Below are 15428 nucleotides of genomic sequence, written 5' to 3' on the forward strand. Positions count from 1 at the left end.
CAGTTAATATGAAACGAAAGTGTCACTTTCACTATGACCACAGCTGCGGCTTTCCTAACTAACACATTTTAAGGTAGTTGCCAGTCAATGGAATTTCACTGTTTTGCGATACTCAAAATAATTATTTTATTTATTGTATATTTTAAATTTGTTCAATGTTATCAAAAGCTTGTTAAAGTTTGTTTGTTAAAATTGTACAGTGGCTAAAACACAACAAACATTTGGAGATTTATTTCACACTTTAAATCATTGAATGATATTTCTGCACTTAACCGATCACATCTAAGAACATAATTTTGCTTGAGAAGCAAATTATTATCTAACATCTGTTTTCCTGTTTATATGTAGGTCAAAGATGTCATGCATCCGTCCACAAAGACCACACAGAAAGACTTTTTGTCACATAAAAGATGTCAAAATAAGTACACATGCACACAAACATATTCCATCTACAGTTGATGTGGTTTATTTTACAGTAATGATCGATTGCTTGTTTGATTTCTGCCTCATTGCTTATCCTTTCTGGGCATATTGCAGGGGTGATGTGTCAAAGTCACATCAACTAATTATGGTGTACCACAGGTGTCTGTGCTTGGCCCTATCCTTTTCTTAACTGTATATAAATAGACATACAAAAACATCCAGACATTGCAACTATTCTTATTGATTTAGCTTAAGGTTTTAAACAAATTCTTAAGAGCATAACCTCATATCAAGTTGTAAGAAAATCTAACTAAGAATATATTAACCCAAAGTATGAAGGTACTATGTAAGATATATTATATTATATTGCATATGTATTAGCTTATGTGTATGTTTAAATATATTTAAATGTGTAGCACCAAAGTCCACTGAGGCACAAAATTTCACTCCTTTAATTTTTCCATTCAAGGCTCTCGTGAATTTGAGCACATTATTTATCTATTTACGAAAAATACTCTTCAGAATTGCCCTTGAATGTTTCTGAAACGTTCCATCTCCAAAAATATAAAAAGCCGGGTTCAGGCAACAGTGCGAAAACGCTAACAATCTGCAAGCATAAAATGTATAGTCAAGAATAATGCTTACGTTACAGTCTGTGAATGGGTATACACCAAGTTCTGTTAAAGATCTCAGAAACATAACAATGTTATATGGAGCCCAACCAATAAAAAACACCAGCGAAATACAAAATATTAGTCGAACGGTCTTGTGTTTCGTTTTGGTCTGAGGTTTTATCATCGTTTGTTGTATTCTCAAATAACAAGAACCCATTATGAGAAATGCACAGAAGAAAAAAGCATTTTGAAGATAAATAATGAGCAGTTTCACTTGAACGCTGTCATATTCGCAATATTTGTTGTTTTGCTCTTGTATAACTTTGCTACGATGTGACCCGAGCAGGGCCGCTCCACCACTGAGGATCCATACGATGATGGGGGTGACTGAAAACCCCCTGCATCTCTTCCAATCAGAGAGAGGATGAACAACAGCCATGTAACGCTGAACGGTCATAAGAGTTAAGAAAAACACACTGCTATAAAATCCAACGTAGAACAAAAACTTCACCGCTTTGCAGCCGACATCTTCCAATGTCCAACCTCGGATGTAGTAGGAGGCCCAAAATGGAAGTCCAAAAGTGAAGAGGAGGTTTGACAGCGCGAGATTAAAGATGAGGATGTTAGCCGACTTTCTTAATTTCTCATACATCGCAAGGATTATGAGAACCAAGATGTTACCAAAGCAGCTCAGCACAACCACTAGCGTGAAAAAAATCGGTATAAGAACTGATCCGACCTTCACCACCTCTTCTTTACTGCACATCTCATCTTCATAATCAGTGTTATAGTCATACATTGGATTTTCATCAGTCATGTTGCACAAACAACCTCGCTCAGATGAGCTCAGATTTCTCTAGGTTGAGTTCAGTATTGTTTGTAGATGACGTTTTGAAGACGTTAATATAATCACTGCCTATTCATAAAGAAAAAAATAGACAATCAGTTAAAGGAATATTCCACTTTCATAAAAAAAGCTTGATAATTTACTCACTCCAATGTCATCCAAGATGTTTATGTCTTTCTGTGTTAGAAAGAAGTGACGTTTTTTGAGGAAAACATTTCAGGATTTATCTCCATGTGGACTTTAGTGGACCTCAACAGTTTACAGTCTCAATGCAGCTTTGAAGGGCTCTAAACGATCCCAACCAAGATATAAGCATCTTCTAGTGAAACATTCGTCATTTTCATCAAAAAAATTAAAAATATGTGCTTTTAAACCACAACATCTCGTGTGACGCACCAGTGTGCGACCTTACGTATTACGTGATCACGTCGAAATGTAATGCGTTACATATGTGAAACGCACACTTGCGGTCCATTTTGAACAATAAACTGACACAAAGACATTAATTTGTATCATTACAAATACAACAACGTCTGAATGATCCTCTTTCTTCACACTTGTAAACACTGGAGCGGTAGTTTTACGGACGTGATTACGTAATACGTAAGGTCGCGCTGGCGCCTCACATGGCTAGTGCATTACGAGAAGTTGTGTTTTAAAAAACATCTTTTTTATGGCGAAAATGACAATAATTTTGCCAGATAAGACCCTTATGCTTCGGTTGGGATCTTTTTAAAGCTGCATTTAAACTGTAAACTTCTGAGGTCCACTATATGGAGAAAAATCCTGGAATGTTTTCCTCAAAAAACTTAATTTCTTCTCAAGTGAACGAAGACATTTTTTGATAATTTACTCACCCCATGTCATCCTAGATGTTTATGAAAGTGAAATAATCCTTTAACTTGTATATTTGAATCAATACTTGAACAAACATCAAACATTTTGTTCTTAACAGAATTCTTGTTGTCACTGTAAAAATGTACTTCAAATAAATAATATAATTTTATGTTACGTCAACTTAACAAATTAAGTTGAACCATTTTAATTGTTTTTATAAGTTATGTCAACTTAATGCAAATCAAAACTTAAAATAGTTGGTTGAATTGACTTGCAAAACCAAGTTACTACCAATTCATCCAACCAAAAATGCATCAAGTCATCCCTATAACGCTGTTCATATCAGTTGTCATAAATACATTAAAAAAAGTTGTCAGCGATGTTGTTTCCTTTAAATGAGAAAAGTTGAAAAATACTTGCATCTAATCAATTAATGAAAATCTAACCAGTTTCTCTTACCTGTATTATTCCCCATCTGCATAATGTTTATGCATTTATACCGAATCCACAGTGATGAATACTCTGCATTTAGTCTGCATTGTCCGGTCACCTGTAGATTATAGATCAAGTTACATTTAAATAATGTAGCTTTAAGCTAATGGTCTGTTGTGTGATGTCTATGATGGAAAGTAGCTGAACTGCATCCTTTGCCTGTAACCTCATTATCTACATCTTTTCGTTTCACACGCACAAAGGAAACTCAAGTGGCTTTGTGATCTCTATGATATGAACAGCTGTTCTTCTTATACTTTAACATTTTTTTGTATGCAACAAAGTTTTCTGTTTTCCTATACAGCAATAAGATCAAGCAGAGAGCAAATTAAAACTTTTAAGTTTTCAAACTTTAAGAATGTAGATTGTGAAAATGCTTTCTGCTGAATAAAAGACCACCGGTGATCTCACTGACCTCAATTTCCTCAAGATAACGAATGATTTAATACTGTGAGTCACAGTCCTTTTGTTTGTAACTTGATTTGGCTGTGGTTATTGCTTTAATGTATTTCACTTACAAATTAGATTTTGTTTCATTTTTTAATTCCAAGTTTTTGGCACCCATTTTCTCATATTATTTTCTGTTGTCTGTATAACCTTTGCAGACACTTGTGTGGTTTTGCTCTTTTCAAATTTACCTACTTTACACGTCACAACTGTGGTTGCTTGCTTTATTTTTTTTGTCAGTGTGACACTCCTTTCCTGTATAAGTGGGTGTTTTTGGTGAGAAAAAGCAATAATGCACAGCTACTGTATATAATGCTTTGTCTATATGCTTCGTGAGAAACATTTCTGCTTGATTTGCATGAACTCTTGGTCACGTGCGATTTATCCTACACTTTAACACTCACTTTTAAGTGTTTTATTCCCACAGTGGTTTTACATAATTTACTGTACATCAGAGGAAGTTCAGCATATAACCGTGTGACTCGAACCGCAGATGGTCATTTATAAAAAATAAAGGAGATTCAGTTCATAGTGGAGCATATTTGTTGCCCTGGACAATTTGTCAATTCCCTACCGTAAATATATATAAAATAAGAGCCCGACCGATATATCGGCAGGCCGATATTAGGCATTTTCCAAACTATCAGAATCGGCATTCATAATGGCCGATAAATGAACAATAAAAAAATACGGACGAAACAGCCTTCATTAGATTTCCTCACTGTTGGTTTTTTTGACAGAGCGCTCTGAACCAGTAGCTGCTGGTGGGGTCCAGATTTAGCCGTCTAGCCACTGTCTGAGTCAAGTGATCAGGAATTTATATTTAGCTGTTGTTGTTATTTATCAGAACTTAACAGAATTTGTCTCCAGTCCTATTCAAAGTTATATTTATGAACCAAGTCTTTTAAAACTGGTAACTTTGATTTGGTTGTTGTTGTTTTTGTGTTTTTGTTCAAAGGCCTTTACGTTTCATATCTGAAGTTTGTATTTTTATACATTTGATTTATCAGAACTTTAATATATTTTGATGTTCCTCTGTTCTGTTGTGACAATAAAAGAAACAAGTTTCTTTTTAAAATGCGTTATCATATTATTTAAGTTAAAACTCATAAATAACTACAAATAACTAATGTTAGGGAAATCTGTTAATGTTTTATTGCGCTTTTCTGGAAAAAATATCGGCCGATATACCGGAATAACGGATTTTAAAACCAACAAACATTTGTATCAGTATCGGCCGTCAAAATCCTTTATCGGTCGGGCTCTAATAAAAATGTATTTTTCATTAGTAATATGTGTTGCAAAGGACTTCATTTGGACAACTTTATAGGCGTTTTTCTCAATTTTTAGATTTTGTTGCACCCCCAGATCTCGACCAGATATCGTCCTATCATAACAAACCATATATCAATGGAAAGCTTTTCTTTTCAACAAAAATTTACCCTTTGAATGGTTTTGTGGTCCAGGGTCACATTTGACAACCAAACTATTTTACCGTAAATCAAGATTATAGTATACATTATTAAACACTTTTAAAAAAGGACACTACAAAAGATTCCTCACAATGAAGAATTAATTTTGGTTTCCACATAAAGCATTTCTTTCCATTCTCTAAAAAGGTACATAGGCTGTCACTGGGGCAGTACCCTTTAGAAAAAGTACACATTTGTACCCAAGAAATCCATATTAGTACCCCAAAGGTTAATATAAACCGATACCAAAATTGTACATTCCGTTTTAAAGGGCACTGCCCCAGTAAAAGCTTTTGGACCATGTTTTAGACCATCTTTTAGTCTAAAGAGTCTTTATTCAAACAGAAAGGTTCTTCGGATGTTAAAGGTTTTTTCGGATGTTTTTGTTATGGCAATGGGTAACACCTTTACTTTTAAAAGTGCATCTTGCATATATTAGCCAATGAAACAAAAAGGTTTATTAAATAAAAACATGTGAGAATTAAGCAGTACGGATATGAAAGTAATTGAGTATGAATGTCCTCTGCGTAGCAAGGTGCTGGAAACCATTCTGGACATAAAAGGTTACAGTATGTTGCAATGGAAATGTGCACTTCCTTTTTACATTAAATTACAATCCACACCTATACTGTAAACATATGTTTTATGTTACTTTAACTTAACAAATAAATTTAAAGGGGACATATCATGAAAATCTGACTTTCTCCACACTGTAAAACCTAACAGTTAACTTAACTCAAACCATTTACTGTAAGTAAACCGGTTGCATTAGACCATTTAAGTTTTAAAACACATAAATTTAAGTACTGTGAACTTGAGTCATGTGCATTATGCACTTATATTTAAGTAGTGTGAAATTAAATATAAGTGCATAACTGCATATGACTCAATTTGTTTAAGTTCACAGTACTCAAATGTATGTGTTTTAAAACTAATGCACCCGGTTTAATTAAATGGTTTGAGTTGAGTTAACTTTTAGGTTTTACAGTGCATGTTTAAGCGCTATAATTGGGTCCCCAGTGCATCTATCAACTGCTAGTAACTTAGCTTTGGTAAACCATTCTCTGCAAGCATCTGAAAAAGTCATTGAAATTTGGCTCCCCTTGTGATGTCAGAAGGGGATAGGAAAACTTAAGCCATGTCTACTATTTCCCTCGCATGATATTAGGTGCATTCGACTTGATGTGGAGCCGAAAGAACCGACAGCCGCCTGACGAATGCAATGCATGTTGGGTTGACAATTTGTCCGCCTTTCTTTCTTTTTTTCATTTTTGGCATTGCAGCCACCTCACGATCACATGTGCCATCAAAGGAGCACGAGAGCAAAATGGGACCAGCTAGCTAGTTCAGGCGCTGAAGTTGCCCTCAAACCGAAAGCTTTGATGATGTGACACTTTATTTTTATTGGCCAGACTCTCTGACAACAGCAATCACGTGCATTTGAGGTTTGTCCTGACATTTCTAGTTCCACGAATGCATAGTTTTTATATAAACTCTGCTCATAACCTTAATATGTTATACAGTGCCATTATTAAAATAAATGTGAAAAGATTATATCAATTTAATTATTTTTATTTTATTTTTATACAATAACAAGCACAACACATGGGTGCTAAAACGTTTGCATATCTTACAAATATTACATATTAGCCACTTCATTTGGGATAAAAAGGCAACACAGCACAACCATCACTAGTCGGTTGCAGGCTAGTATAGTTAAACTCAAAACTCCTCTTCTGTTTCACTGAGAAATACGTCACAACCCGAAAGTAAAGTCGATCATGGGGAAGTCAAAGTCCTCAAAAAGTCACTTCTTTTTTTTTTTACTTTTAATTGTAAATTTAAGGATTCTTGTTATTGGGCCAAAATCTGCTATGCAAGCTCAACGTTTACTCAAATACTCCATCAAAATCACAATCATATAAAATGCAACAATAGCATGGTAAGAAAATATCTGATGTTTACTCAGAATGTTGATTTGTGCTGTATATTTTACAACTCACAGAAGATTCATCGCAGTGTGTAGCAGTGCTTGAGTTTTGTGTTAATACATTGAACCCATTGAATGATTCTTTGTGGTTCTGCCTGAACTTGAATCCGAGTTTTTTTTTGGCTGGAAAATTTTCTGCAGAATCATTTTTAAATAATTCCTGAACTTTACACCAACAAACACGTAAAACACAGGATTCAGGCAACAGTGTGAAAAAGCTAAAAGTCTGGAAACATAAAATGCATAGTCAATATTTTTGCTTATCGGACAGTCTGTGATTAGATTAAGATCAGTGAAAGATCTCACAAACATAACAATGTTATATGGAGCCCAACCAATAAAAAACACTAAAGAAATGCAAAGTATTAGTCGAATGGTCTTGTGTCTCTTATTTGTGCGTGTCTTTGTTATGGTTTGAAGCATTCTTGCATAGCAAAAACCCATGATTATAAATGCACAGACAAAAAAACCATTTTGAAGATAAGTAATGAGAAGTTTCATTGGAACACTGTCATATTCACAGTATATGTTGTTTTCTTCTGGTATAACTTTGCTACGATACGACCCAAGCAGAGCAGCTCCAGCACTCAGGATCCATACGATGAAAGGTGCGACTGAAAACCCTCTGCATCTCTCCCAATCTGAGAGAGGATGAACAACAGCCATGTAACGCTGAATGGTCATAAGGGTTAAGAAAAGCACACTGCTATAAAATCCAGCGTAAAACAAAAACTTCACCGCTTTGCAGCCAAAATCTCCAAATGTCCAACCCCACATGTAGTAAGAGGCCCAAAATGGAAGTCCAAAAGTGAAGAGCAGATCTGACAGAGCGAGATTGAGGATGAAGATGTTGGTGAGGGATTTCATGTTCTCGTAAAGGAGCAGGATGATAAGAACCATGATGTTACCGATGCAACTTAGTACAACCACTAACATGAAGAAAATTGGTACGAGATAGGATACCACCTTCAGTATATCTTCTTTATGGCACACCTCATCAACGTAATCAGTGCTATAGTCAAAAGTTTCAGCATCATTACTTTCAGTCATAATGTACAGCAGTTTTTCGGAGTAAGCAGAGAATGACAGAGACCTTGAGCGGCTCAGAACTCCTGTGCTCTTTGTAGATGATCAATGAGGACCAACTCATACATTTCCTATCATTTGAGTTGCTGTAACTTAAAAAAAGTAAAATTAAGTTAATTAAGCTTAAATTATTTAAACTTATTTTTTTTAATAAAATATATAACAACTCATGACTAGTCAAGAAAGTAAAAATTAATTGTATTTTCAAATTAATCAAACTTAAACTGTAAAAAAATGCAGCATGAAGTATTTTAAGTTTTGATACGTTGACATAACTCATAAAACAAATTGAAATTGTTTAACATAAAAATATATGTTGATTTAATATAATTATTACAGTATACACTAAAATGACCTGACTAAACATTTCTTCTTACCTGGATACTTGTTGTTCTTTGTGCAGTCATACCATACAGTACGCTGTCTGTTTAGCAGCCTATATAGTATATATTTGTAATCATCAGTCGTCAAGCTGACTATAAAAGGAGTTCTGTGAATCTACCTGTATATATATATACACATGGGTTCACAAAGAAAAGGAAGTTGGTTAACACAGAATTGAAACCTAAACTAGTAAAAGTGTGTGCGTTTGTTTTTTTGTTCTTGAATAAACACAACACCTGAATACAAGGGTTACATTGATATATCAGACTAAAAAAAATTACTACTTACTTGGTTATGTCTACTGTGTTAAACTTGATGAGACTAGTTCTAGTGCACTTATGTATTGCTGTTCTTGTGTTGCTCTAATTGCTTATTGTTTTCCCCATTTGTAAGTTGCTTTGGACCCCAGGGGTCGCAATAAATTTGAGGGGGGGGTATGGGTTGCAAGATAATTTTCAAAAGTAATTTTTTTTTAAACAATTAGAATTTTTTATTGTAACAACAGATAAAATAGTAGTTTAATTAAAAATAGTGCTATCAGTCTTTCGGTTTACATTACCCTCAATCGTGTCCCCTGGCATGATTACGACATCATTTGGAGCAGATCAGTTTATAGCCCCACGTTAAACATTCCGACATGTGCGTGTAGGTCAATTTTAAGCTTTAATTGTATACATTTATTTTTGTTGAAACTAAACATTGGTTCAAATCGACCAAAGACAATGTAGGAAGGCCAGTAGAGAGGCCCGTGGAGGAGAGAGAAGAATCTCCACTTTCAGAAAGGCCAGCTTTACAATTAAATGTTTTAAACTCTGCCAATCTGCTTGAATTCGTCAGATAGTTTGTTTATTAGTTGTGTAACAAGAATGGACTTGCTGTGCTCCATGCATTGTGCAAACCCATCTAATCTAATTATTAAAGTAAACATGTAAATGTACATAAAAGTATGTTATTGCAGTTAGTCGTGTTCTTTTGTGTTTTCATTTTGCTTGCATATGCCTATTAGTGTGCACCATTACCCACAATGTTTGTATACTTTAACCACATGTAAAAATGATTCCCATGCTGGTCCATGCTGTTTTTTTCAGCAGGCCAGCATCTCTGACCACAGGTAGGACACTCACACACATGCACAAAGAAAGAAGACAAACTTCACACAGAAAGGTCATCCATGTATTACCAATTGCTATTCAAATTTTATACATTTGTGACCCTGCCTGTAAAAACTGCATTTTTTTATACATAAAATCACCCTACACAATATAAAAATATAATTTTGATATATTTAATATCGATTAAGATCATGTCAAAGATTCAAATCATTAAGTAATTAAGTATTTTTGGAAAAAATAAAAAGGTTTGATGCTCCTAAACTAATCATTAGATTTAAGACTTTAAGCCTGGATTTCACAAATAGGGTCACATAAATTAAATTGGGTATTCTGAATATGTCTCCAGCTACGTTCCACCCAGTATACTATTTTATATACATTTTATTTATATAATAATATCAAAATAAATACATTTGTTTATTATTATGTAAACAGTACAATATCTAACCCAATTTCTATAAAAGTCACGCAAGAAGCCTACTTCCAGCTGGCACGAGTAACATTATCCGAAGGCTTCAGCATCCGAAGATCGCATTTGCAGGCTGCATACGTCATCAAGACTGTCTTATTTCAGAATATTAACAATTATAAGTTGACTGTTATTCTTAGTTAGTAGTTAATTGTTGTAATATACTTATGACTTGCAAATGTAATGCTTAGTTAACTTAAATAAACCAGGCTTGATGACGTATGCACCCTGCATATGCGAACTACATTACGCATACTTCGCTTGTTCTCTCAACCAACTCGTGGGCGGGGCTACCTCACGCAGTCCAATAATTAACGACTTCGCCTGTTGTTCCGCCTTCTGTGGTTGGCAGCTGTGACTGTCAATCACCGATGGTAAACTAGCACGGTTGTGCAACAATGTAAACCTCAAGTATACTGGATATTTTTACGATTGCCAAGTTATGTTTTATTATCTTGAAGACATAAATAATAATTTCACAAACGTAAAGAGATTATAAATGCGTGTCGACGTAAGTTTTAAACGATTTTTATTCAGAAAAAAGATAGCGTGACATTCTCCCTGACAGATTGTTGATGTTTTGATGGCTGAACTTTTACGCGAGTTCAAGTTGTGTTTGTTATGTTTGTTACGTCTCGTTTGTGTGTTATTTTAAAGCGGTTTGTTTATTGTAATGCCTATACAGTAATTGGGTGTTATTATACATTTATATGTTATTATGTCTCAGATGTATTGTATCTGTTACATCTCTGAGGACTTCTTGTGAGATGACTTTGTTATCTTGCTTTGTTTGGTATGAATAGACATGAATCTGTATACACTGAGGCCCAGAAACTTTGTGTACACTAGCAACACATAAAACTGAATCAAAACTTGAAGTTAAAATGTCATTGCATTATATGATCAAATTCAACATGTGCCAAATATAACAAGTAAGTTTACAAAGCACAGGCTAACTTACTAAATATATATATATTTAAAACAAAAGTAGTCAGACTATGTGTATGATGGTCGCTATATGATGTTCATAGGTAATGTGTGCTTGCTTTGCTAGACAACTTTTTGTAGGTGAGCTGAGTCCAGGAAAAATGACTATGGGTTTGTTTAAGGACAGCTCAGAAGTTAAGACAGGTGGTTGTCAATGTCTTGTGTTTTTATTTTTTGTTTGTCATCTAATGCAGTGACATTCAGAAATGTTTAGTATGTCTGAAGTACTTTGCTGCACTGTGTACAATAATCAGTATAAATAGTAGTTTATAATTTTTTAGAAATGTCTGTTGGTAGGTTTTGATTTGATTTTTACCAAATGATTTTGTATACCAGCTGTATGCCAGATTAGAGAAGTGGGTTGCAACTACCACATTTCATGCTGTTTATAGTTTTACTGGGTATTGTTTCAAAAGTTCTTGAATATTGAGAATATTATTTTACTTACAACATCAAGCCCATATGGCCAAACTACCTAGGTACATTTTCTAAAGAAAACCACCACCATGTTTGTGAAGGTGGTTTCCAGGACCTTAATAAACTTTAAAACGGACGTTAGTCAAAGGTTCCTAAAATAAATATTTCTTGTTAGCTTTCTATAGTCTGTAAAAAACTTTTTCCATTACAAAGCGGGTTTGGTTTAATAAGAACCTTTAACATACTTTTTGAAACGGTACAACCTGACAGACTATTTGTGAAACCCTTTTAATGTTGTCATTTATATAATGCTTCTTACAAAAATAAAACAATGTGGTGTTTTTGCATATCAGCTATTGTTTTCTCCGTTGCCCATCATTGTTTGTGCTTTTTTCTCTCAGCAGACCCCAGATGATCTCTTGATCTGGTCGGCAGAAAGCAAGTCACAGTATGGCCACTGGTCCTGCAGTCGGGGAGGGTCAGCTTCAACGCATTATCAGAGAACTGCACGGTACTGTGTGTGTGCGTGTGTGTGTGTGGGTCTGTGGATGTGTATTTGCCAACATGGAGGAAATAGAAAAAGACAGAGCAGGTGTATTCAGGGTTCAACTGAGAATAAACAGTACTGCGATTACTATTTAGAGCTTAGAGATTTTCCCCATGTGTGACGCTTCAGTTTCAGAAGTACATGAAATCGACTTGAGTAAAAGAAATCGGAACAGAAATCTGAAATTAAAATAGTGGTACCCAGAGTACAAAGGTTTTAAAACTGAGATTGGGAGAGATGCATGCTTTAATCCTTACATAAAATTCATAGAAGCGGTTTCAGTTGTCCAAACTGAAAACAACTTGCACTGACATATCTTAAACGTCACGTTCTTCCTGATACCATTTTTTAAACCCTAGATAGTGTGTAATGTTGCTATAATAGCATAAATAATACCTGTAAAATGATAAAGCTCAAAGTTCACTGCCAGGCGATATATTTTCTTCAATAGAATTCCTCTTTAAAAGCCTACAACGAACGGCCTTTTTGGACTACAACCCTCTATTTCCTGCTTTAATGACGTCAGTAAAACAGTTCGTTGACTAAACTCCGCCCACATGAATACGTCAGTCACCAGCTTTGGCTCAAACGGCTCTGCTAAGCTAAGCTGCTATCGAATCACAGCACACTAAACAAACTACACAATCAGAACTCATTACGTATTTCTGAAGGAGGGACTTCACATAACAACGAAAACATCAGCCTGTTTTGAGGACAGTGAAAACAGCGCTATACAGATAAGTAAATTGTGTGAAAAATACAGCGTTTTTTTACACGTAAAACATGAACACATGTTATATTGCCCACTATAAACACAATCAAAGCTTCAAAATCACAGACAGAACGGGAGCTTTAAAATACACCAGTGCCCTTTGTTTTGCCTCTAAATGCACGCCAGTAATGTTTTTAGTAAGGCATGTTTGTTAAAACTAGTTATATTTCCTTATTAAACTAAGGCCTAGTCCTGGCTTAAGCTAATCCCTGTCCGGGAAACCTGGAAAATCTGTTCAGAGAGAAGTTAAAGATGGTTGCATGTTAAATTGCATCAGAATATAGAAATCTATGTATTTTGATGGCTTTTACTTTTTATTTCCCTGCAGATGCTATATCAGAGATAGCAAAAGAGTTCAAGGAGAATGGAGAACCTATTACAGATGACAGCTCCAACCTGCACAAGTTCTCCTATAAGTTGGAGTACCTGCTTCAGGTTAGAAATACAAACAAAGTTTAAGACATACTTAGTTAATCTCCAAATTTTAGAATAGTGATATTGTTTAGGCAGCAGGTTGTTATCGCAGAAATAAGCCTGACAATGTGGTCAGGAAAGCGGAGGGTCTTGTATCACTCTGAAGGGGCGATAACAACCTGTACATTATCCTGCTTATTACACGGCTATTTACCTCGTAAGTAAGTAAGGAGCACTAAATATGATTTGAATTATTTTTTATTTTTTAATGAATGCAGACCTTTCATGAAGAAAAGCAGTTTACTTTTGGTTTTAAGATAAGACAAGACGTTTAAATGTCACAAACACACTATTTGGTTTAATCATTTGTAAATATAATGTTAAATGTTATTTAAAGACATATTTATATTTAATTTTGTGTAGTATTAAACTGTACCTGTCAAAATTATTTGCAGCATCCAGGTTGCCGTGTGTTATTAGTTTTGAGCGGTAGTTATCTGAGAAGAACAAACTTTGGAATGTCGTGACTGGCCATTCAGATTCTAGCATTTTAGAGAGCCGTCTAATAGACCCTTTTACAGCTCACGTGATCAAATAGCCTGCGCGCGCATTTAGGCAACAGAAGTGGTGTTATTCCCCATTGGTTCTAACGTGGTAGCAACTCAGAAAGTTTATTAAAACGGTTTCTCAACATCAAAATGTCCCGTTGTTGCGTTTGGTTGCACTAATATAATATACTAATATAAGTAAATATGTATCTGGCAACTTTATTTTTGGCCATCTGCTAACGTCTTTTATCCACTCCACTATAGTACACGGATCACTGTTGATTCTTACGATACTTCCGTTGCCTAAATGCGCGCGCATACGCTGCCACGTCATCATTGTGTACAAACAGTAAAAGGGTCTATAATATGAAATAACAAAAACTTGTGCTGCATATATGTGACTATATGTTGCATATTGTCCTCAAAGTATCCAGGCCAACCAATATCATGAGGTGCAACCTGGGATGCTCTTTCAAACAATATTGAAGTTCCCATGTACTATAGACAGGAGACTTACAGTATTAGAAGTGTTTACACTACTCTTTACACTGCAAAAAATGACTTTCTTACTTAGTATTTTTGTCTTGTTTTCAATAGAAATATCTAAAAATTCTTAAATTAAGATGTTTTTTCTTGATGAGCAAAACGACCTAAGTAAATAAGTCTAGTTTAAGACAAATAATATACAATTTAAGTGAAATTGTCCTTAAAACAAGCAAAATTATCTGCCAATGGGGTGAGAAAAAAAACTGTGAAATAAGATTTCTTTTTTCTTAAACACTTAATTCAAGTAAAATTTTCTCACCCCATTGGCAGATATTTTTGCTTGTTTTAATCATAAATTCACTTAAATTGTAAATTTTTTGTCTAAAAACTAGTATTATTTTCTTAGGTCATTTTGCTCATCAAGAAAATACATCTTGATTTAAGAATTTTTAGATATTTCTACTGAAAACAAGACAAAAATACTAAGTAAAGTCATTTTTTGGCAGTGTAATCTAACTCATCCATATGAATGATAAAAAAATAGTTTTGTACAATTTATAAACACAAGGCCAATTCCTTATCATGAAAAGGAAAGGTTTTACCCATACTGATATCTCAGATGTCAATATTTGTTGGTTTAAATACCAATTTTTAAAGCATTTTTATTTATTTTCATTAGTTAACTCTTTCACCGCCAGCGGTTTTTTAAAAAGTTGCCAGCCAGCGCCAGCGTTTTTCATGATTTTCACCAAAGTTTAATGCCTTCCAGAAAATGTTCTTCTTTAAATATATAAACATACAATATACCAAATGAAAGAACAGACCCTCTGCTATCAAACAAAAAAAACCGTTTCATCCTACCTTCAGTGGTTCTTTTGTAATCAGCTTTTGAATATGGGTAGGTTTCTGCAAAAACACCACATTTTGAGCAAAAAGCAGAAATAATTCAATTTTTGTGACTGACTTTTCATAGAGATCCCATTCAGAGCGATCTTTAAAACAGACACGGACATGCAGCCGCTTGCCATAGGGCAATACTTCCGGGTTTAAAAAGTTGCGGAATGGTGGATAATAGCGGTATTGC

The 15428-nt window shown here is 34.6% G+C and overlaps 3 protein-coding genes across 6 annotated transcripts in view; 1 reads left to right on the top strand and 2 right to left on the bottom strand.

The window, feature by feature from the left end:
- Positions 1 to 84: 84 nt before the first annotated feature.
- On the bottom strand, positions 85 to 3852 carry LOC135775166 (chemokine XC receptor 1-like). The gene is made up of 2 exons (XM_065285195.2): positions 3181 to 3852; positions 85 to 1953 (listed from the first exon to the last, which is right to left on the bottom strand). The coding sequence occupies exon 2, from the start codon at positions 1852 to 1854 to the stop codon at positions 922 to 924; it is 933 nt and encodes a 310-aa protein (XP_065141267.1). The 5' UTR covers positions 1855 to 1953; positions 3181 to 3852; the 3' UTR covers positions 85 to 921.
- A 2868-nt stretch (positions 3853 to 6720) lies between these two features.
- xcr1a.1 (chemokine (C motif) receptor 1a, duplicate 1) lies at positions 6721 to 8680 on the bottom strand. 3 transcript variants are annotated; one of them, XM_065286628.2, is made up of 2 exons: positions 8586 to 8680; positions 6721 to 8300 (listed from the first exon to the last, which is right to left on the bottom strand). In XM_065286628.2, exon 2 carries the CDS (start codon positions 8170 to 8172, stop codon positions 7177 to 7179), a length of 996 nt encoding a protein of 331 aa, XP_065142700.1. In that variant the 5' UTR covers positions 8173 to 8300; positions 8586 to 8680; the 3' UTR covers positions 6721 to 7176. The 3 variants fall into 3 exon arrangements, with proteins under 3 accessions (XP_065142700.1, XP_065142701.1, XP_065142702.1); XM_065286629.2 differs by having other exon boundaries at positions 6721 to 8294; positions 8586 to 8671; XM_065286630.2 differs by having other exon boundaries at positions 6721 to 8134; positions 8586 to 8651.
- A 1869-nt stretch (positions 8681 to 10549) lies between these two features.
- Positions 10550 to 15428, top strand: part of fyco1a (FYVE and coiled-coil domain autophagy adaptor 1a) — a 29500-nt gene continuing 24621 nt past the window's right edge. The window contains exons 1-3 of one of the 2 annotated variants that reach the window (XM_065285183.2): positions 10550 to 10684; positions 11979 to 12088; positions 13225 to 13331. In XM_065285183.2, coding sequence (XP_065141255.1) covers positions 12028 to 12088; positions 13225 to 13331 — 168 coding nt within the window. In that variant the 5' untranslated portion in view covers positions 10550 to 10684; positions 11979 to 12027. The remainder of the gene's footprint in view (positions 10685 to 11978; positions 12089 to 13224; positions 13332 to 15428) is intronic. The other variant, XM_065285184.2, reaches the window with a different exon arrangement.

Source organism: Paramisgurnus dabryanus, chromosome 21 (genome assembly GCF_030506205.2).
Source record: "Paramisgurnus dabryanus chromosome 21, PD_genome_1.1, whole genome shotgun sequence".
Taxonomy (NCBI): domain Eukaryota; kingdom Metazoa; phylum Chordata; class Actinopteri; order Cypriniformes; family Cobitidae; genus Paramisgurnus; species Paramisgurnus dabryanus.

Coding starts and splice junctions, on each gene's coding strand:
- LOC135775166 (XM_065285195.2), bottom strand. CDS start 1,854: ATGACTGATGAAAATCCAATGTATGACTATAACACTGATTATGAAGAT.
- xcr1a.1 (XM_065286628.2), bottom strand. CDS start 8,172: ATGACTGAAAGTAATGATGCTGAAACTTTTGACTATAGCACTGATTAC.